The 22017-nt window shown below is 59.4% G+C and overlaps 2 protein-coding genes across 3 annotated transcripts; one reads left to right on the forward strand and one right to left on the reverse strand.

The window, feature by feature from the left end:
• Positions 1-1456: 1456 nt before the first annotated feature.
• On the forward strand, positions 1457-6149 carry MDK (midkine). The gene is made up of 5 exons (XM_086748989.1): positions 1457-1592; positions 4443-4526; positions 4625-4786; positions 4896-5057; positions 5441-6149. The coding sequence occupies exons 2-5, from the start codon at positions 4448-4450 to the stop codon at positions 5464-5466; spliced, it is 429 nt and encodes a 142-aa protein (XP_086605115.1). The 5' UTR covers positions 1457-1592; positions 4443-4447; the 3' UTR covers positions 5467-6149.
• Positions 6150-6444: 295 nt separating this feature from the next.
• On the reverse strand, positions 6445-21491 carry CHRM4 (cholinergic receptor muscarinic 4). Of its 2 annotated transcripts, none has more exons than XM_086748726.1 (4): positions 21382-21491; positions 10029-10070; positions 7052-9484; positions 6445-6988 (listed from the first exon to the last, which is right to left on the reverse strand). In XM_086748726.1, exons 1-3 carry the CDS (start codon positions 21434-21436, stop codon positions 8007-8009), a joined length of 1575 nt encoding a protein of 524 aa, XP_086604852.1. In that variant the 5' UTR covers positions 21437-21491; the 3' UTR covers positions 6445-6988; positions 7052-8006. The 2 variants fall into 2 exon arrangements, with proteins under 2 accessions (XP_086604852.1, XP_086604853.1); XM_086748727.1 differs by lacking the exon at positions 21382-21491 and adding an exon at positions 14882-14959.
• Positions 21492-22017: the final 526 nt, after the last annotated feature.

Below are 22017 nucleotides of genomic sequence, written 5' to 3' on the forward strand. Positions count from 1 at the left end.
CTGGCCAGAGATGGCTGAAGAAAAGCAGCAAGCGTTTGCCCCACACCCAGCTCTTCCACAGCTCCACCAGGCCCTGGTTTGCTCATCACGCTCCCATAACTCAAACTTACAAACCTGATGCCACTGAACCCCAGCCAAAAGCAGCACACCTAGGCCCCTCCCCTTCTTTTTGACCGTGAATTTTGTCTCCGCAGCTTTCTTCAGCTTTGGTTTAAAGGCCCAATGATGGGCGGCTGTGGGGACTTACTGGCTGTGCTACCTGCCCAGCTGTCAGAAGGCAGCACCCTTCACTCAAAGGTACAGCCCAGCACGTCTGGACCCCTCGCCACCCAGAGCAGCACCCATTGCTACATGTGCAGGGGCCATGGGGGGATGACGCGCTCCCACGGTTGCCAGCCCTCCTCTAAACCTCTGCAGATGTTCAGGAAACCGCCGGCAGAGTGCGAGTTAAATGCGTGAAACTCTCAGAAAGTGATTCCTGGTTGTGGAGCAGCTCATAAAAACTGCTCCCTGCCCCCTCAATCCCACCTGTGGCGGCCCTGCAGCCTTCTTCCAGCGTAAGGGGTGGAAAAATGGCTCCGTTCCCCACCACAGCCCCATTCTTCTGGCATGACACTCACCTTCCTGGCCGCTAACTCCAGAAGAGAGTTGGCTTGGCCCCTGCCTCTCCTCACCTCCTAAGAAAAGGGGGTGGATGGGGGAAAGGGAGAAGTCATGTCTGCAAGGTCCTTTCATCCCCAACCAGCAGCCTGATCTCATCTAGCTGCTCGGTCCGAGAAGGGCTGCAGCACAGCCGAGCTGGGGACAGGCTGGTGACGGGGGGACAGAGCTGGGGACATACCCGGGCCAGCACGGATGTGATGTGCTGCTTCAGGTGCCCCCTCCCCAGCACCTCCCGTGAGGGGCAGAGCAAGTGGAGAAGGGTGAAAAGGGCTGAGACCAGGAAAGATCAGTCCACCAGTGGCAGTGGCCTTGATGGAGATGGAGGCATCCAAGGAGCTGGGGGTGACACGGGCTGGTTCCCTTCCCTCGCCTACACCCGGGGTGCCCCAGGGGCCACCTTCCAGTCGGTCCCAGAGCGGCGGGCCCCAGGGGAGCCCTGGCCCTACCTGGCCGTTCAGCTCGCACCCCTTCAGCCCCTCGGGCATGGCGGGGTGCGCGGCCAGCTGAGCCCCCCCGGCTTCGCTGGTACCACGCCGCAGAGCCCGGAGGAAGGTGAGACACGGGGGGACGCGCGGGCCCGGCGCTCCCTCCCCGCCCGGGCCCCGCTCCCCGCCACGCTGACCGACCGAGCAGGGCCCGCCGCCGGCCCGGCGCCCCCCCACTCCCCGTCGGCGGGGAGGTGGAGGAGAGGGGGAAGGTCCAGCCTGCCCCGGCCTGCCTTTGTGCCTGGACGGGGAGGGGGGGGAAACGACACGACGGAGGAGGAGCTTGCGAAAAGTTTTGGGCTAAAAAACCCACCTTTTTGCTGCCAGCCGAGCCCGACGTCAGGGGCCGCTGTGCGCTGCGCGGGGGCTCCGCACGCGGCCGCCACACAAAGGCAGCGGCTCCGCGCACCGCACCGCACCGCACCGCACCGCACCGCCCCGCAGGTGAGTGAGCGCTGGCCCTTCCCCTCCCGGCGCTCGGGGTCGGACCCGACGCCACGGGGATGGGCGCCCCTGGCAACGGCGAGCGGCCACCCCGGGGGAAGGGGGGGGGGGCGGCGGCGGGGATCCGGGCTGAGGGCTCCCCGGCGCGGGGGGAAGGGGCTGTGCCGGGGTGGGGGACGCGGCCCTGGCTGGGGAGGGGCTGCAGGAAGGGCCCGTGGGGCAAGGGTCCCCGGGGCGGCAGCCCCCCGGGTGCGGGCTCGCCGGCGAGAGGCGACCGGCCAGCGGGGCTGTGCCCCTCTCCTGGCAGCAGGGACGTTCCTACTGGCGGGATTCTGGGTACCCCAAGACACTGGGGTCTCTGCCTGAAGACCGGGGAGCAGCGGCAGGAAGAGAGGGGGGCTGCGAGGGGGCTGACAGCCCCGCTTCCATGCGAGCGTCGAGGTGGCAGCGAGGGGACGGGAGCCATGGAGGACGGCGTGGCCCCGCCTGGCCCTGATCGGTGTCCGGAGAGGGGTCCAGGCTCTCCCATTGCGGTGATGGGTATTTGGGCTCTGCTTCAGCTTCACCAGGCGATGATTTTTATTTTTTTTAATAGAGGTAATCCTAGATTATTCAAACCCAGGGCGGAGGGGGAAGGGGAGATGGGGACTGGGCTGCAGACTGCTCCACTCGTGCAGCCCGTTCCTGGGAGAGACGGACGCGGCGTGAGAGCCAGTCGGGATCTGAACGGGACCTGAGCCAGGGCCCCGCAGGGGTGCGGGAGGAGCTGGGCTGTGTGAACACGCCTGAAGGCGCCGGCAGCCCGACCGGGAGCGGCTCTTGTTTGGCTGGCAAAGAAGGGATCGGGCTGTTTGGAACCCAGTTGGAAAACTGTGTTCCCTTTCCCTTCTGAATGCTTTAGGATGAGCCACGGCTGAGGGTCCTTGCAGACCTTTGCCTGGGGGACGTGATGCCGGTCAGAGCCTGGGAGCAGATCCAGGAGTTACTGGGGCTGTAGCTGGGCTGCCTCACGGAACCTCCCACCATCCCAGCGTACGCACGGGCAGGGCCCCACGGCACCTGTGCGGTGGGGAGCGGAGAGGGTCCATGCCTGGAGGCGAGGCAGGGGTGAGCAGCTGGGGATGGCTGCCCCAGGCACTCTGAGGCCGTGACCACCGGACCTGAGCTGGAAAGCGCTGGGCTGGGAGGTGGGTGCAGGAGCACAGGGAAACGCTCTGCAGCGAAGGATGGAAGAAGTTTACAGAGCACTTGAAAGCAGGGGGATGCTGTGAATAGTGCGAGTGTCGGAAGCACTGCCCCATCTGAGCTGCTGCAGAAAGCGGGATGGGACCCGTCTGTAACCGGCCCGTCCGGGCTGAGCTCTTGCTCCCTTTGAATGCAGCTGGGTGGGAAGGGAGCTGAGCCGTGCCGTGTTGGCAGGATGGCTCCCAGTTGGGCTGGGCGAGGGGGAAGGCGGCTCTCAGCCCCTCGGCTGCGCCTTCAGCCAGCCAGGCTGTGTAATTCCCTGTGACAGGTCAATGCAAAGCGAAGCTGCAGCGGATGCATGAAAGGTGAGCGCACTGGAGCCTGGATAATGCGGGGAGCTGCTCTCTCTCCGCCATGCTGCCTGGGGAGCCTGGGGGCAGGGAGCAAACACCAACCCCGGGCTCTTCCCAGCACTGACATCCCTGGAGGCACATGGTGTCTCCTGACCTTCACAGCCCAATCCCACCGAGCCCATCATGGAGCAAGAGCCAGCGCAATGTATTTGCTGGCTGGCTGCTGCCAGGCAGTTATGGGCACCACCCTAAAAGGCTTTAGGGGAGCAGGGAAGGGGCCACCAGACTTGAGACGCCAGCTCTGCGCTCCTGCTGGGAGCAGGAGCTGGTGAGACCCCAGTGCTGGCAGCAGTGTCCCACTGAGGCTCGTGGTGGCAGCTGGAGGGGAGCCATTGCCTGGCCCAAGGCCACCGTGGTGGTGAGGAGGCAGGTGCCAGGAGCTGCATCTTTGTCTTGTGCATGCACCCTCCTGCCTGACCTGCTTTCAGATCTGTGCACACGCATGCATATGCGTGCACACGCGTGCGCGCTCCCCCATGCGTGCGGGTGCTCTGCTGGCGTCCGTGGTGCCAGCAGTGGGCGCAGCTCTCGCACTCCATCTCCCGCGAGCTCCCACGCTGTAGGGACTTTATTTTTTTTGGTGTTTAATCCACCGGTTTAGCTCTCAGACCTCTCCTGGCAGCGGGTTTGGTTTTGCTGTGTTTTTTTTCTTTCTCCCTCCTGGATTTCTCTGGAGCTGGAGAAAGGTACCATGGAGCTGAACTCCCCTGGCCCCGGGGCTCTGTAGTGGGGGGCAGCAGCCTACTGGGTGCTGGATAAAGGACCCATGGAGAAATACAGAGGGTAGGGGCTGGGAATCAGCACCAAGCAAGACCCCCGCTGCCAGCATGGAGGCAAGGGATGCTTTGCTTTACTGGAGCAGGAACAGCACGGGCCCTGGGGGCAGCAACGTGCTGGGTGCACCCAACCAAAGGACCTTCCCCAGCTGCTGTGCGGGGTGCAGGGGTCCCCACGGAGAGCATTTTGACCACATGCAGGGCAATGGGGAGCTGCAGGGATGGGAACAAGCCCCCAGCCCAACAGCTGCCTGGCCAGAGGCAGTTGCTGTTGCAATTAATAGACGCGGTCTAATGGGTGGCAACAAGCAGGGTATGAGGGTACGCATGTGTACATACATGCACAGGTGCATGCGTGCAATGGAGGCAGTGCTGTCTCACTCCCAGGCGGGCTGCCTGCAGCCCACCATGCCCCCTCCTTGCTGCTGCGTTGTCCTCGGACCTCTCGCCTGCCTCACCCTTTCCTTCCTCCCCAGGCAGGATGCAGGTCCGGGGCCTTCTTCTCCTCCTGGCGCTGATTCTGCTGGCTGCCACCGCCGAGGCTGGCAAGAACAAGAAAGGTGAGGGACAACCCAGGGCAGGGGGCTAAGAGCCAGCGACAGCCCGGGGTGTGCTCCCGTACCCCTGCAGCAAGCACCCACTCCCCCTTCCCTTGCAGAGAAGGCAAAGAAGGATGGCTCCGAGTGCGAGGACTGGCGCTGGGGTCCCTGTGTCCCCAACAGCAAGGACTGTGGCCTAGGCTACCGCGAAGGGACTTGCAAGGACGAGACTAAGAAGCTCAAGTGCAAGATCCCCTGCAACTGGAAGAAGAAGTTTGGAGGTGGGTACATGGCAGTGGGGTGGCTGGGGACCACGCTTGGGCGGGGCGGCTGGGGCTGGTGATCACGCCGTGTCCTGGCCAGCTCTGATGCCTCTCCCCTCTCTTCCAGCTGACTGTAAGTACAAATTTGAGAGCTGGGGGGGGTGTAGCACTCAGACGGGCGTGAAGACTCGCTCTGGCGTCCTGAAGAAAGCCCTGTACAATGCCCAGTGCGAGGAGATCGTCTATGTGACCAAGCCCTGCTCTTCCAAGATCAAGTCGAAGTCCAAAGGTCAGTCCCCACTGCTTGTCCCCAGAAGAGTCCTGCTGGGACCTCAGGCACGGGCTCTCCAGGGGCACCTTGGCCCATTGGGGTTGGGCTTTGCTGATGGTGTGGGGGATCACGTAGAGTGCTCTTCCCTCTGCATCCGCACATGTGACAGCCCCGAAGTCCCGCTGCTGGCTGGGTGGGATGCAGGTGCTGCTAGGAAAAAATGTCTCCCCCACGAGTGACCACCAGCTTCAATGGGACGGGGATTTCCCCCTCTCCTCAGTGGGGCTGGTGCAAAATGTGGCTTTGCATGGTGGGGGGAAGCTGCCTAGAGGGATGCAGGGGGGGATCAGTGAGCTGTCAGGGATGCACTAACTCTTGTCTCCTGTGCTTCTTGAACACAGCAAAGAAGGGCAAGGGGAAGGACTAGAGCAGGAAGCCAGCATCCTCTTCGGCCCCTCAACACAGTGCCCTCGGGGCTGGATGCCCAGCTGCAGCTGGCCCACGCTCCAGTCCTCCTCCTCCTCCTCTCCTTCCTCCTTTCCATGACCTCCTCTTTCACTGAGATGCCTTGTTTTAATCACTAGCGTTGTAGAGAGCAAACCCACCTGCCCCGCAGGAGGGGCTGCCCCCCTCCCTGCTGCCCTGCCACCGCTGCTGGTGCATCCCACGTGCTTCCTCTCAGCTGGTGTTGAGGTTCACTGGGATGCACCTGGAGAGCTGGGATGGGAACACACATTTTTCCACCCTCCAGCACAAACAAGTTGCCTTTAGCACATCCTTGGGCAAGCCTGGGAGCCTCCTCGCTCCTCTGCCGGGTACCAGTGCCGGAAGGAAAAGCTGGCCCCATCACTTGTGCCCCCTACTCACGTGAGGACTGCTCTCAGCTCGAGAGGCTTCTTCCAATGTCCCTTCGTCTGCGGGAAACAAAGCCACCACTCCCAGGAACCACCACGTCCCCTCTCCTACATCACTTCTAACTGTGGTCCATGCCGGGGCTGCAGCCCCTCTGCCTGCGACACGCCAACACGGTGCAGGGTGGGAGCTCTCACTTCTTTTGGAAAATGGGGTTTGTTTTCTTTTCCAATAAAAATCTTAAAAAAAAAAAAAAAATAGGATCCCACCTGTCGTCCCCACGAGGTGCTGTTGTGCTCTATGGACCCCACCGAGACCAGCAGCAAACTTGACCTGCAGCTGGTGGCAGTGGCCTGGGTGCCACCACACACAGTCTTGAGGCGTGGGGTCAGACCTCGCCGCCTCTTTTCGGCAGTGCTGCGGGCTCCCTGCCTCCCTCTCAGAAGGAGGATGGGGCTGCCACCGGCCTGCTGCAGGAAATGTCACCAGTGGGCGACACTGGGAAGCTGGGGAGGACCAAGTGACGACTCATTCACTCCTCACGCCATAGCCCTTGGTTTCTGGTCCCAGGTCTTTATTTGTCTCAGGGTGGGTTGGGCTGTGGTTGTAACAGTTTGGTTTTTTGTTTTTGTTTTTGTTTTTTTTTAAAAAAAAAGGGCCCACCAGGCATTTTGGGCACCACAATGTGAATTATTCTAAAGGCAGTGGCAGACGGGGGGGGGATCCCTATCTGCCCTGGGGTGGCCTTTCTCCAGGTTGCACAGCATCGCCCAGGCGTGGGGACTGGAAGGGCATAGGGACGCAGCGTTTGCCAGTGCCAGTGTGGCCCCGTCCCGTCTTTTGGCTGTGCCTGCCAAGGCTTGTGGAGCTCTAGCTTCAGGAGAAGCTGAGGAGCAGCCCCGGGGTGGTGGAGGCTGTTCGCTCGGGTGCGCTGGGAGGGGGCTGGAGACGCTGGCTGAAGCCCGCATGCTGAGGGCTTGGCCACAACACCGACGACAGGGTTACGTCCATTTACAAAGCTCAGCAGCCGGCTCCTTCGGCCTCCCTGGGGCGTCTCCCTGCACCCAGGGCAGGAGCGAGGCTGTGGGGGCACCATCCTCTCCCGCTCCCAGAGCCTGCACCTGCCACGGGGAGAGCGGGGTCTTGCTCATGGCCCAGACGAGACACAGGGCACTTCAGCCACTTTGCAGACCCTCTCCCCGCCCCCCCTCTGAGACCCCCCAGCCCCTCCATCCCTCCCCAGGACAGTTATTTTCACTGTCCCTGCTGCCCATGTCTCAGGGGCCTCCTTCCCCCAGGGCCACAGAGAGAAGTCCTGCACCACACCGCCGCTTTTCTTTGCAGTTTTGGTTTCCATCGTTGCAGGAGGCAACTGGGTTTCACACTCCTCACTCAGGAGTGAGGTGTTTGGTGTGTCTGTCTGTCCGTCCAGCCAAACGCTGGCTGAGAGCACAAAGGGCACGAAGGGGAGAGCGGAGCCGAAGCCCAGGGAAAATTTCCTGCCCCTCCCAGGTCCCTGGGTGAGGATGTCTGATGGCATCACTCAAGCGAAAGGAAGGAGCTTGCCACGTCTGCTAGGGTGCAATCGTCACTGCCTCGGGAGGAGGCCTGGCTGGGCCGGCAGAACATCGTGTGAGCGTGCCTGAGCCAGCCTGGTCCAAGATGGCTGACAAATGTTTGGCCACGGTTTCTTTCATTTCTAGGTAACAAATTGTTTAAAAGCCTGTTGAAAGCATCTAGCACTAGGCTGTCTGCATGCAGACAAGCTCTGATGCCCTGGAGACGGTCAGCCAGGAGGAGAAGAGGCATCCAGTCTTAGGACAAATACTTGTCCAACCTCTCAAGAGCAGGGAGCTGGGGAGGGCTACTGGTGACTACATCTCCTCCTCTTGCCTCCAGCTTTCCTGCTGGCTCCCCAAGCTAGTCTCCAGGCCCAGGGTGACTGGAAGGAGCTGCAGCCCAGTGATGCCTTGGACCTTTGTCAGCATTGGATGAAGGCCACCATCTGCACAGTCTGCACTGTTGTGAGCGGGAAGCAGAGGACCTCCCCCCCCAGCAAAGGAAGCAAAGCGAAGGGCTTCCATAACGTTGCTGAAGTGGTCCCTGAGTGCCAGTTTATCTGGCTGTGCCAATGTTCCTGTACTGGCACATGAGAAGGTGCTTGAAGGTTTTCTTGAAAGTGGCATTGCAGAGGGCGTAGCAGGCTGGGTTTATGGTACTGTTAACGTAGCAGAGCCAGTAGCCAATAGACCATACTGTTTCAGGTACGCAGGTTTCACAGAAGGTGTTAATGAGGACCATCACGTTGTATGGAGTCCATGTGAGTATGAAGGCTAGCAGGATAGCAAATATGGTCCGGGTGACTTTCTTCTCCCGGGCTGCCATCTGGCGCTTCTTCCGTACTTGGCTCCTGGCGATGCTGGCGAACTTCCTGGCAACGTTGACTGGGCGGCTGTTAGCCAGGGAGTTGTGGTCAGAGGCTCCTGCCTTAGCTGGGACAATCTCAATGGCAGTGACACATTCGGTCCCAGTCTGCTTGGTGACGATTTTAATCTTGGACCACTTGGAAGACGGGTTCACCCGGGGGTGGGACGGGCTCTGTCCTTGCCCTGCTGGCAAGATTTCTGCCGTAGGCTTGTCTTTTGTGGTCTGGGTCATGCTGACCGTGCTGGACTCGTTGGAAGTCTCCTTCTCCTCCTGATGGCCAGTGGCCTCTGTCTGTGCTGAGGGCTGGTCATCCACTTTCCCGTTCCTTACCTCCTCCTTCACCTCCACAGCCTTCTTGGGGGAGTTGTTGTTGTTCTGTTTGATCAGGGGGCCCTTGAAGAAGCTGAGGGACTTGCCTTTCCTCTCTTTCCTGCTTTCGGGCTTGTGCCTCCTCACCCTGCTCCTGCTGGCCAGAGAGATGTGGATGTACAGCACTGTCATGATGACCACGGGCAGGTAGAAAGCAGCAATGGCTGTGCCAAAGGTCACTGCTGGGTTGGAGAGGAACTGGATGTAGCATTCCCTCTCAGGGACTGTCCTCTTGCCCACAATGAACTGCCAGAACAAGATGGCAGGGGCCCAGAGAATGAAGGACAATATCCATGCAGCTGCGATCATTAGCCCCGCCATCTTGGTGGTCCTCCTGGCTGGGTACGTCAGGGGCTTGGTGACACAGAAGTACCGGTCAAAGCTGATGATGAGTAAATTCATGACAGAGGCATTGCTTACCACATAGTCCAGGGCCAGCCACAGGTCACACACCACGGCCCCCAGCGGCCAGTACCCTTTGATGATGTAGACCGTGTAGAGGTTCATGGAGAAGACCCCAATGATGAGGTCCGCACAGGCCAGGCTGAAGAGGAAGTAGTTGTTGACAGTCTGAAGCTGGCGGTTCACCTTGATGGACAGCATCACCAGGATGTTCCCCACCACAGTGACGAGGCTGAGAGAGCCAGTGACTGTGGCGATGAAAACCAGCTCCACCGTCTTATAGTTGGTGGGAGGCTGGATGGCCACCTCGGAGCGGTTGCCCAGGGTGAAGTTGTCATAGGTCAGGTTGGCCATCTTCGCCTGCCAGGGCTGCGCAGAGAAGTTGTGCATGGGGTCTGCAAGGGCAGTGAGGACAGAAAGAGAGAATATCATACCTGCCGGCCTGTGCTGGCAGCGTTTGCTGCCTCCTCAGTTCCCCAGGCCAGCACTGCTCTTGGCTGGTGCCCAAAAATCTCCTGTGTTACTCTGCCATTGCAGCCTTCTCCCGGCAGCACTTTTTGTGTCCCCATTTAGCAATGGAGGAGACACATGGGGCTGCAGGGAGAGGAGCAGGGATGGGGCTGGTGACAGCACTTTGGCCAGGGTGCGACGGTCCCCTCTCTGCAGGGCCAGGAACACCTCCCAGCAGCAGCAGCACAGCCCTATATGTCCCGAGGAGGTGCACAGAGGCCGAGGGGCTGCAGGAGGAAGGGGGCTGCAGAGCTGAGCGGTGATGTACAGCGCTCGCCGCAAGGACAGCATGGGGTGGAGTCCACGCCCTGCCCCAGGGACAAGAGCAGGTCTGTGGTACACCCCAGGTACGTCCTGCTGGCCTCCTCAGAGCACCTCCCAAAGAATGGGCTACCCCGCAAAGCCTGTGCCATCATCTGCTTAGCTCACCTGTGTCTCTGGCAGTGAACACCTCCTTCTGGAAGATGAAATCTGGGACAGGGAAAACAGCAGGTTACACTACAGCTTCAGCCCCAAGGAGTTCGTGCAAGTCCCCCAACATCTTACTGGGGGACACCAACCTTTGCATCAGAGGTGGCCTTGCAAAGGGTTGACGCTGCTCGGAGGCAGATGTTAAAAACCCCAACAAGGCTGAAACCGGGTAATTTGGCTTGACCTGGTTCACAGCCCAGCCCTGACAGGTGCAGGAGAGGGAAGGGGCCGCACGAGTGCCATCAGCCTTTGATGCTGGGAAATACTGGTCCCTTCCCCGAGTCCCACATCACCCTGCAGCTGCAGCCACATGGCCGTGGAGATATACAGCATGAACCCAACCATCTCAGCCTGCTACATGGAGTTATTTGTGAAAGGCAGCAAGAATTATGGAGAGAAAGACTGCCTTCATCCAAATCAAGATGCCCATAGTTAACCTCCCAAGGTAAGAGGAGAATGGACCTTTAAAAAAAAGAAAATCAATGGACTGAAATTGATGTGTTGGGACGAGGGGAGTTTCCTGGAAGAGAAAGGACAAGCAAAGATGCTGGGGGAGGTGGGCTGGACAGAGGAGCTTCCCATCCTTCCCTGCACCTTTCCCTGCAGGAAAAGCTTCCTGCCTTTCCCACATCACCCAGGCCCCCAAAACCTGCTGGGCCATCACCCTGGGTGCCAGGGTCATCCCGACCCCACCAGCCCAGGAAGGACAGCCTCTCCAGCAGCTCTACACAGGGTAGGGGGATCCTGCCAGGCTGCCCACACAGCCCCACGGGTGCCGCTGCCGGTAGCCCAGCAGGAGCCGGCACGGCGGGCGGGCGTCCACGCCGGCGCACGCAGCGGGAGCGCTTGGCACAGCACGCCTCTGCAAGCTGCCGTGGGTAACGGCACTGGCTCCAAACGCCTGGGACTCCTGAAGCTGATTTTGCTAAATGTATAAACACACCATAAACGCGCTCCTCTCCAAAACAGGGTTTGGTATTGGTTCGTATTTTTAAAATCTTTTAAAAGAAATGCCCTTGCCTGTCATTTGTGGTGAGTGTAGGAGATTTCTACCATCAGCAAACAGCCAAGATTTTAATATAACCGCTTTTTAAAGAGATGCAGGTGGGAGAAAATGGAAACACGGCTACGGAGATGTTAAAGCTAGGGAACCAACACAGCCATTAAGGCAGCTCCTGCATTCGCAAGGCTACAGCTGCGACGGCGGCTGGGGTTGTCTCACTCGCGCAGGGGAAAGAAGTGGGCAAGGGCCAGAGAAACACCTCTGTACTGTTATCCTCCGGGCCTGCTTCACGCGGCCCACGAAGATGAAGTGCTCTGAAAAGAAAGCAACACCCTTTGGTAGATACGGAATGCGAAATAGTGATGGGGCGAGGAAGCCTGGCAGCACTGCCTGGCTTTGCGCCGAGCTGTGCACACAAGGGAGGCACGGAGGGAGAGGAAAAGTGGTTTCTGCTGCCGTCCTTCCCAGGCACCCAGCCAGGGACGCAAGAAGGAGCGGTAAGTGTGTAAAATGACTTAAGAGATATATAATCGTTGCAGTTTGGGGGTTGGTTTCAGTACAACTGAAATGGGTTTTAAATTGTTCACTGATGAGATGGGGAGCTTTCACTGTCATTCTTGTGTCAGCTAATCAAACCCATCAGACAAGCTAGCAGTCAACCAGACACCTACCCCGGCTCTTCCAGGAGGAATTTGAAAATCTTGGAAATAAACTTTTCCTTCATCTCCGCTAAATGAGGGCTTCAGTTTTTCACTTTAATTTGTGAACCGGCACCCTCTTCTAAGCGCTTTTAATTCATTACCAGCCTTGACAGAGGCTTATGTTCCCAGTTGCCCGAAGTAAGAACAGCCCAGCTCGTCCCACTCAGTAGCACCCTTCGTACCGGTCAGCAGGAGGGAGGAGAATGCCGGCGCGGCCCCACTCGCGTGTCTTTGGATGCCACCCAGAGGCCACGCTGGAAACTGGTGGGCTGAGACAGAAGGAACTGCAGCCTCAGGGGGAAGGAGGACTTCGAGGCGTGTTTTGAAAACGAGCCTTCACTGGAGGGCAAAAATAAAGCGATTTCCTCTTTGAGGGTAGGAGGGAGGCTGGAAATGGCTGAGGGTGTGAAGTTATGTACAACGCAGACACACAGCAACACATACACGCCAGAAGAGATGCACACCACGCATCCTTGCCGCCAACACCCTGACTGTTTTCCGCCATGCCCTGGCCCATCAGGCATCTTCTCTTTCCCCATCTTCTGCTTTCTCCAACCCACTGTCTCTCTCTTCTGCCCCAGACACCCTTGCTGAGCTCGCTGGGACAGCCCAGTGCTGCCTTTGCCCCCCTGAGCCGGGCAGGCAAGTCAGACCGGATCCGGGAGCAGGCGGAGGATGCTATGAATTTGCCAGGTGTCAAAGCAGCTGACCAAGCCATGCGTCATACCTGTGTAGGCACTGTGCATAAATCTTGCCACTCGCCTTTGGGCTGCTTTGCCAGCCCGCCTCAGCACAAACTTGCTCCCTGCACACACCGTCCCTTGTCTGCGGTGCTCAGTGGGTGCTCTCCCAGATCTGCTCTCGCCAGCCAGCTACAGCAAACTCCATCACCGGCCTCCTCCCTCCCTAGGACTTCTGGGCAGTGATTTCTGGCTGGTTTTCTCCTCTCCGTCTAAGCCATTGGGAGCCTCCAGCTCCTCACCAATAGCATCTTTCAGTCTAAGGCTTTCCATGGCCCCTGCAGAGCTCAGCAATTGTGTCCTCAAAACAGCCCCCCTACCCCCGTGGCCCATGCCTCCGCTCCCTGTTGCACACAGCCTCCCTGTGCCCCTCCACAACCCCTGACCCTCATGCCACTGCCAGCTGCCCCCTGACCTGCTCTGTCACTGCCCCCATCCCAGACCCATCCTCATCCTCTGGGCTGGGGGAGACAGGGTCACAGCTAGTCCAGGTGTGGATCAACATGAGGTGTCTGAGAACGAGCAGGGCTGTGCATGTACCCAGGATGCTCAGCAAGCATCGCCACCAGAAACCATTCCCCGTGCCTCTCAGAGGAGGAAGATGTTCATAGGGGAGGGACAGGAATTAGAGAAACCGTTACTTTCGCAGAGGCTTCCGGGTGTGAGCTGCTCCCAGAGCAGACAGGTTTTTGCCCTGCACGGGTGCCATCAGCCCTTTCGAGTGCAATGCTGAAGAAACCCTGAGCCCAAAGGGCTTCTGCCCCAGCAGGGATGAGATGGTTGGGGCGGCCAGATCCCAGCTGGGCGCTGTGCTGGGCTCTGGGCGCTGCCTGGCTCTGGGAGGGAGGGAAGTTGGGGCATCCCAGGGGAAGGCACACATCACCCCCTGCTCTGGCCGTGGCCAGGATGCATCAGCTCTGGCGTCACTGCTGGAAAGAGCCAGGCCAGCCCTCCCAGCCCCGCTGCCAGCCCCCTGCTTTTCTCGGCCTTCCTAAAAGCGCCAAGAGGGTGAAAATCTTAATGGGATTTGTTCCGTCACGTCAAACTGCTGACGTGATGTGGGGCTAGGCAGCCAGCGCAGCCATAACCGGCCCTGGGAGAGGCAGGAGGGAGAGAGAGAAAGAGGAGGGGAGGGATAGGAGATGCTGAAGGGATGCTTGTGTTCATGGCTCATGCGTGTCTGTGACATAAAGGAAAGGGGTGACGCTCTGCTAAGGGATGACAGTTTGTGGTGCTAATTGCGTTAGCTAATAGCCATTAATTAGTCCCTGAGTCATGGCACCCAGTTCCCATGGAGTGAGGGTTTGTTCTGGCTGACAGATTCACATCCCTCAAAGAGTGCAAAAAGAAAGCTCCTGTATAGCAGGAACAGGCACCTTAGAAACACAATGTATGGGGAGAAAATCCCGGGGAGCCCTGTGCCTGGCAGGGAGATTAGCTGGGGTTTGCTGGTCGGGAGAGCTCTGCCAGGCTGGTATCAGGCTGCTCCTGGGTCTCCGCATCGCCAGTGATGAAGGCAATAAACCAGACGGGAGATGAGGAGCCAGTGGGATTTGCTGCGTTAAGATGGCAGGGCTCCCTCTGCCCTCCCGGCTCCAGTCGGCAGCTGCGCTGGCACCCCTGCAGCAGGGCGAGGGTTGACGGGCCCCACAAGCCCTTATCCTGCTCCAGAGGAGATCGGAGCCGTTGTGCTGGAGGAACTGCTCCTTGCCAGTAATGTATGGGGTTGATCTGGGCATTTTATTTTTCCATTAAACAATTTATTCTTTTTTTCTTCTGGTGCTATTTAACTGGTTCTGATGAGACAAAGCAAATTCCTCCATCCCCGCAAGCTGGGAGTCTGACAGCTTTTCCCAGAGCCACCAGAGAAGCAGCAGCACAGGAGCTGGCAGCTTTTTGGGGGGAAGTGAGGGGGCTGGATAATCCCCCCTGTGCTCAGCACATGTTCATGGCATCAGGTTTTGAAGATTTCCTGTAGCTGTTGACAGAAGCAGCCTCCTAGCCTGACCACCCAACCCAAGCAAGCCCACAGCACCCCACAACTGGCACAATTGCACCCCTCTGCCTAAGCTGCGCACCCCTCCCCTGATGCTTGCCTGTATCCCTAATGTGCCCTGTATCATACGCAGCTCGTACGGAGCCGCCCACCATCTAGCCCCAGCATTACCAGGCAAGAAGCAAATTGGCAAGAAAGCGGGTTTAAGTGGTTAAGAGTCACTCCTATAAATAACCTTCCAGCACGCTGGTCGCTCTGACAATTAATTAACCATCTGTCACCCAGTTATTAGGCCCAATAAATAACCTATCTGTGGAAAGCCCATAGCAAGCATGCCCAGCAAACACCATGCAAGCCAACCCCAGCCTTACCCTGCTGCACCCAGTCCACAGCTCCTGGGCACCGGTGGCTCCCCAGCAGCTCCCACGCCGGTGGCAGCTCCAATGGGAAACATCATGGGTGGAGGAGGCTCACCACGACACCATCCCACAGTGGGGCTGGGGGGCCACCGTCCCCTCACTCCTGTGCCCTCCGCCTTGGCTCTCCCAGGGCTGCAGAGCTCAGCCCGTGCTGGTGAGCAGGGAAGGTGCTCGGCTTTCAGCTGAGCCCGGGCTAGAGCCACATTTCTCCTCTCCCATCTACTGCACTAATGCTCTCTGCCTCAGAGAGATGCTCACGTTCTTTTATATCTCTGGGCTGAAGCTTTAACAGGACCCAGCTGTTTCAAGGCAGCACAACAGAAATAACCCGGCTGCAGCTACACGTCCTACTGCCAGGAAGGGCTTTGGTCTCAGCTGGTGGAGAGGGGAAGGAGGCAGAGGGCGAGGAGGACAACGATGACAGCAGATCACAGCAACAAGTGGCTGCCTGGATCAGCTGGGCTCTCCCCAGGGAGTGGTTAGCGGCTGGGATCAGGCGCCTACAGGAGAGATGGTGCTGGAAGAGGGACCAGAATGGGGGAAGAGAGCCGGGAGTTGCAAGACCCCAGATCTGGTTGCTTAGAAGAGAGGCTCTCCCTGCCCCAGGGACAAGGACAGGCCTTGCCTGGGGACGGAAAGTGGGGAGCCCATTGTAGTGGAGCCCTCTCACCCTGCCACTGCCCGGCACAGTCACCCATGCTGGCCACCCGGGGCTGGCACTGGGCAAGGGGGGAGCTGACCCCCACACAGAGGGCCACAGCACCCTGCACCCACCCTCCTTGTCGTCCTGGGATCCCCATGGGCCATGGGGTGGGGACGCAGCTTGGGCAAAGCACCCAGTGCGAACTGGGAATGGGGGCTGCTTCCACAAGACTGCATCTCACTGAGGAGGCAAGGGGCTCACCAGGAGGGAGCTGTGGGGTGCTGGGCTCTCCTGGAGGGCTCCAGCCAGGAGATGCCCTCCAGTCAGACCAGTTGGGAAAGACCCTCTCACCTTCCCCACCTACTACATGGGAGGATGTGGCACCCCGGGCAATCATCCCCTCCACAACAGTACTAAAGGATTTTGATCAGCTACCTTTCTCCCGAGCTCTGCAGAGGGAAAAGGCTCCAGAAGCACTGAATGGCTACAGGTGGCAGTGGAGGAGCCCAGGGCAGGTGGAGGGATGGCCAGACGCTGGGTGCTGTGCATCAGGGACCTCATGTTTGCCCCAGGCAGAGCAGAGCTGTTAGGAGGGCAGGGGTGGGCCGTTTCTCCATAAGCAACTCCTCCCAAAGCCAAGGGCCGCAGAGGGAAAGCACTGAGGTACTCATCTGAAATTTTAAAGAGTGGGCAAGACCTCCTTGCCCCATGGAGCAGGGCGAGGCTCTGTGAGGCTTTGAAAGGACAAATAAAGCTGCTAAGCAACGGGTAAGAGAAAACAGAGCTCATGTCCTGAGGCAAAGGGAGAAAATTAGGCAAGAGCAATGGCCCAGAGGAGGGGAGGGATGGAGAAGGAGGTGGGAGTAGCTTCAGGCTGCCAGAGTGGGTTTACACATCCCCCCACAGAAGAGCCCTAAGAAATTATTCCGAGAGGGAGAGACCTCACGTAGAGACCCTGCCTGCAAATCTCACCCTGCTACCTTCTCTGGAGGCTCCCACCAGCAGACTGGGAGCTGTGCTGGGGCTGGAAGCCTTTATGGGCTGCAGCTCTTCTGCTCGGGCAGCCCAGCTCTGCTGAGGAGTCACCTCTCTCACTGCAGGACAGCGGTCCCCAGCCTGTCCTGGCCCTACACTACCACTGCAGGCAGCACCCACAGAACTGGGCAGGGGCTTTAACCACCTGATTGCCTGTCACTGCATATCGTGGTAGGAAGTTTCATGAGTTGGACATCACTTATGGGCCATGGTGGATGACCTGAGCTCAGCAAACAGCCTGGAGACGTCCAGACGCTGCACGTAAGTGCTGCAGAAAGGCAAACCCAAGCCCAGGCAATCCACGCCTGTTGTCAGGCAAAGGCTGACGCCAGTAAGGTTTCATTGCACTCCGCTCCTCTCTGCACACACGCACCCTTTTTTTTTGGCTTGAACTAGGACTGCACATGGTGTAACTGCTGGTGGAGCCGGGGTCGAAACTACCCTGAAGGCACTAGAGACAGCAAGATGCAGGACACGCTCTTTCCTGTCTCAGTCATGCAAGGATCCCACAAGGACGCCTGTCCCTCTGCGGCAGAGCCAGCCCGTCGCGCTGCCCGGGCGGGGGGCCCAGCTGACACCGACATCGGAAGGGGTTGCGAGTGATGGTCACTGAAGCAAGGCGCCATGCCTGCCTCCAGAGAGCCGACCCCTGACTTAAGTGGCCTCCAAGGCCAGGACATCGTGTTTGCAGAGTGATGTTTTCAGACTCTGGTGTTGCACAACTGAAGCTTTGAGTTTCCCACAGACGAAACAATCTAACTCTGCTTAAAGAGCCTAAAGCCGTTAACCCGTTAGCCAGCCAATGCAAACCAGCTCTGCCGCCAGCCTTAAACATGCGGACGACACTTCCCCCCCATCCTGCAGACACCTCCAGCTGAGGAGCTTGGTGCCAGCCCCCGCTGCCTCCTGTCCAGCCTCAGCAGTGCCAAGACGTGCTGCTGCTGCGACCTGCAAGCTGCAAGGTGCCATAAAATAAATTCGATTTGACAGTGGTCATGCTAGTGGTGCAGGGAGGCTGCTCCTCTGCCTGGCTTTCTTGGCTAGCGGAGCGCAGCCTGCACAGCTCGGTACCACACTGGTAGCTCCGGCCCAGCCGCTGCATCTGAGGAGCTCCGTGGTTTACATGGAGTCAGTCCTGCCTTTAAAGGACAAGCTTCCCAGCTGCTGCTCTTCCTGTGTCAGCTGACCTAGGATGAAACTCCTCTGTGAGGCTCTTGAAGACAAGCAAACAGCCCCATGTTCCTCTCCAGCCCTCTCCAAGTCACGGAAACAGCGCCCGGGGTGGGTGCGGGTCCTCTGCACCAGCACATCTCTGCCTGCCTAACGCTGGGGCGTGAGAGGACGGGGCACGTGGGCATCTCTGCTGCTGCCCTGAGTGTAGCACAGGACACCAGGGGTGATGGGGACAGGGTCAGAGCAAGACAGGAGGGTCAGTGTCACTCCCACGGCTCTGATTTGCAGGACATCCAGCAACAGTTTCAGGGACAGTCAGAGGGACGAGGCTCTGTGCCTGTGGCTGCAGCATTTGGAGGCTTGGACCAGCTGGTGAAGTTAATTTTCTCAGTGAACTTACATCTTACAAGGTATAAACTGAGTCTTTGTTTGAGTTCCTCCTCCATGCAGCGCAGCCTCTGGGCTGAAGGCATCTTTGGAGGGTCCCAGAAGCAGCCCCAGGGCGAAGGCATGAGCAGCCATGCCCGGCGCAGGAGGGGTCGGGATGGGGAACATCTCCAGCAGAGCCTCGCTTGCCAATGCTCACTGTGCCAGGGGACACAAGGTCTGAAGCCAGGTCATACAATGGTGTCCTAGCCCAGCATCAAGGCCCAGCAGGACCAGCACATCCATCCGCAGGGAAGGTGGGATGCCAACATGCGCACAGGCAAAATACTGGTGTAGCAGGCAAGCCCAGGTTCATTTGGCTAGGAAATGCCTATCTGCCCCTTGAAGCTTCAGCAAATGATTTTGTTTGAATACAGTGCAAGGGGCTTCAAGGCAGCCCAGGTGCTGAGCTCCCCCCACCACCATGGGCCCCGGCACACTGGGTGCTGGTGCTGAGGTGTGCTAAGGAGCGGTCAGCGGGGAACGCTGGCAGAGGCATGAAGAGAGGAGGGGAAGGTAGATGGGAACAATCTGCTCCGAACTTTCACTTCTTGGCTGCACCAGGTCCTGCACCCTTGCATTCTCCCCAAAACACACGTCCTTTGAACGCGCAGTTTTAGAGCCAGTTCAGGACGGATGCCGAAATGCAAAGCAAACCTCCCTTGGATCACCGGAGAGTGACAAGGGCATAGCCCCGTGTCAGACGGAGTGGAGACCAGCCCAAGGATGACGCCTGCTCTTCCAGAAGATGCCCATCAAAGCCCTGCAGCAGCGTGCCAAGGGGAAGGGTCAGCTTGCACACATGAAACCCCTGCCGCGTGTACATGCACGCGGAAAGAGGAGCCGCGTTTGTGCAGAAAGCTGCAGCCCCTTGCAAGCAGCCTCCATTTCTCTCTCCGCTCACTGTTGCTCTCCCCACCGTCTTTGCGGAGCTGTGCCTGCCTTGCCACCTCAGCTGGGCACTCACCAGCCTCTCCACCCCATGGGTGCTGCTGGCCGAGGCTTGGAGCGGCAGGCAGAGAAGGACTCCACAGCGAAGGCGTGCTGGGGACAGCTCTGCCTCAGCCGCTCATCCTGGTCTCACTATTTTTATTCCCTGGTTTTGTCTTTTTTTTTTTTTTCTGAGATGTTTGTCATTTTAATTTTTAAAAAAACCAACAATAATCCAACCATGACAAAACCTGATACCAACAGGATCCTCGTGGGGACAGTTTAAAGAGAAAAACCATGCTCCTTCTGCAAACTCAGAGTAATTGGATCACAGCATTAATTAATCATTTCAGTTCATTTCTCTTCCATGAAAGAAAACAGACAGACCTGCTGAGCTGGGGGTATGCCCCTCGTGTGAATAAACAAATCGCTTTTACTGGTAGCCCTCCTCCTCCTTCTCCTGCCAGCTTCCTGCTGCCCACTCACCCGCTCGCTCCTGGGGCCGCTACCCCTCCGTCCGGCAGACCTGGGAACCTGCTGCCAGCTTGGAGCAAGGGCGCCTTGACTCAGGTCCTGCAGGAACTGGGGGCTGCTGCACACAGGGACACCAACCCCTCCCAGATACCTGCTCCCATCCCCACTTTCCCCACCCAGGGGCTCTGCCTGCTGGCCACCAGCTCGGCTGAGCAGTGAACTGAGGATGGGTCGCTGTTTCTTAGGATCTCTCTACAGGTGAAATCGCCCCCTTGGATGCTCTGCTCTTGTTGGGACGCCTCACAGGGGCCTCGTCCAGGCTGAAGAGCAGAAGCAGGTGCTCAGGTCACAGAAGGCAAGGCTTTGGGAAGCAGGAGGTGATGCCCAGCAGTAGTGAGAGCGAAAAACATCTTGTTGTCACCTGTGATTTCAACGTGAGCATTGTCACTGGTGATGTTTCACCAAAAGCCTGGGATCTAGGACCTTGGCATCTGAGTATTTCAATAGACAGTGCCAGCATCAACAAGCCACCCCACTGGGTGGGTACCAGCCCTCCCAAAAGTAGTGACAGGAGAAGCCAAGCTGCCTTCAGAGGTCACTCAAGGCACTGTGACAAGAGGAAGGAGCCTCCAGATACCCAGACAGAGCCCACCACCTTTGCCAGATGCCCGCAGGGCACAGAGGAACACTACCTGTTCCTCAGATATCTCCCTAGCTTTGGGTTTTGCAAAGACCAGCCAGAAAATGTGGCCGCAGCACAGTCAGAGGGGTTGAAAGCAGGACAGAAGAGAAGCCAGCGGTGCTTCTATTAAAAAAAAAAAAAAAAAAGACAAGAACTGTTCTTTAATTTGAAGTCAGTGTCATCATCTGGGGAGAAAAGAAGGGTGGGGCTGCCCAGCTCTTGGCCACCATGGCCATGGACAGCCAGGGCAGCTCTGCCGTTACCAGCGGGGAGGGTGCAGCAGGGCCAGCAAGGGCTGAAGGGCCAATGGGGGCCCCACCTCGGGAGTGAGGGGGTAAGATCTGTTCCCCTTGCAATGTCCAACCTGGCAAAGGGCTCTGCAGGGGGGTGGGGGGACTTCTGCCTAGTCATGTCCTGGGAGGGGGCCACAGGGGCCAGAGCAGCTTCATCCAGCCTAGGGACAAAGTATCCAAAAGACACAGGATCTTGTCCCTGCTACTCTTGTGGAAAACAGACGGAAGAAAATAAACCATGTGGGTAGTTTCCTGCCCAGAAAACAGATCTCCTTCCAAAAGCAGGTACCAGGGGAGCCAATAACCCCTGCCCGGGGCTCCCTGCTGGTGGGGTGCCTGCCCCCGGGACACCATACGCCCGTGGTGAGGTGCAGGCAGGGCCGGTTCCTCGGTGATCAGAGGGACCCGAGGTGCCTTGGACCCGAGGTGCCTTGGACCCGGGGAGCAGCGTTGGTTTGGATGGGAGCAGGGAAGGGGGGGGTACCAGACCTCGTCCCGGTGCCCCGGCAGGGCTACAGCCCTGGACGACTCCACATACCCCGAAGCCGTGAACCAGTGCGGGAGTCCCGACCCGCGGGGAACCCTTGGGGTTCCCGGAGGGACGCAGGAGTGCGGGAAAGTTGGCGGAGAGGACACCCCCCCACTCCCAGCGCGACATCCCTCGGGGGTGCGCATCCCCTCCCCATGCACCCTCAAGCCATGCTGCCCCCACCCCCGGCAGGGACTCTCCGAGGGGGCCCGCGGGGATGCCCTGCCCCCCGCCCCCGGCCCTCGGAGTCCCCGAACAGCCACTCACCAGGCAGCCCCCAGGCCGCGCCGCCCCCCGCCGCCGAGCGGTTCTCAGCGGCCATGGTGCCGCGCCGAGCGCGCCGCCGCCCCGTCGGGGGCTCCGCCACGCATGGCCCCGGCCGGCTGCCGGCTCCCGGCGGCGCCGTGCGCGGCGGAGGGGCGGGAAGGGGCGGCGGGAGGGGAGGGCCCGGCGCTGCCGGCTCGGCTTGGTCCTTCCCCCGCCCCCTCCCTCCCCGGCTCCCAGATGTGCCGCCTCCAGATGTGTGCCCCCCCTCCTCCAGAAAAGACGCATTGGGGCGAGGAGGGAGGCACCGCGACGTCAGGGAGCCGCGGCCAATCCCCACGCAGTTGTTCTACCCCCTCCCTGCCCCCAGATGTGGCTCGCCGCCCCCCGCCAGACAGATGTTGAGGGGGGCGGTACCGGGCAGCTGTGCTCCCCCCCACCCCGCCCCGTCGGGCCGGCGGGAGCTGCAGCACCGCGGACAGCGCCGCCCGCGCGCCCCGGGACCGGGAGCCCCTGCTGCCTCCCCCCGCACCCCCTCGCCCCGCCGGGGGTCGGGGGAGCCCCCCTCTGCTACAACCGGCAGCGCCGGGGGCAGTGGGACCCCGAGGCGGGAGAGAGCGGGGAGCCGGGAGAGGCGGA

The sequence above is a fragment of the Chlamydotis macqueenii genome, chromosome 5, assembly GCF_036417535.1.
Source record: "Chlamydotis macqueenii isolate bChlMac1 chromosome 5, bChlMac1.mat, whole genome shotgun sequence".
NCBI lineage: Eukaryota > Metazoa > Chordata > Aves > Otidiformes > Otididae > Chlamydotis > Chlamydotis macqueenii.

Bases quoted from the DNA above. Each gene is read 5' to 3' on its own strand.
- CHRM4 (XM_086748726.1), bottom strand. From the start codon at position 21,436: ATGGCCGCTGAGAACCGCTCGGCGGCGGGGGGCGGCGCGGCCTGGGGG. The intron at 10,071-21,381 runs GTGAGTGGCTGT...TCCCTGTCCCAG, and splicing joins CGCGGCCTGGGGGCTGCCTG to ATTTCATCTTCCAGAAGGAG. The intron at 9,485-10,028 runs GTGAGCTAAGCA...CTGCCCTTGCAG, and splicing joins GTTCACTGCCAGAGACACAG to ACCCCATGCACAACTTCTCT.
- MDK (XM_086748989.1), top strand. From the start codon at position 4,448: ATGCAGGTCCGGGGCCTTCTTCTCCTCCTGGCGCTGATTCTGCTGGCT. The intron at 4,527-4,624 runs GTGAGGGACAAC...CTTCCCTTGCAG, and splicing joins GGCTGGCAAGAACAAGAAAG to AGAAGGCAAAGAAGGATGGC. The intron at 4,787-4,895 runs GTGGGTACATGG...CCTCTCTTCCAG, and splicing joins CTGGAAGAAGAAGTTTGGAG to CTGACTGTAAGTACAAATTT.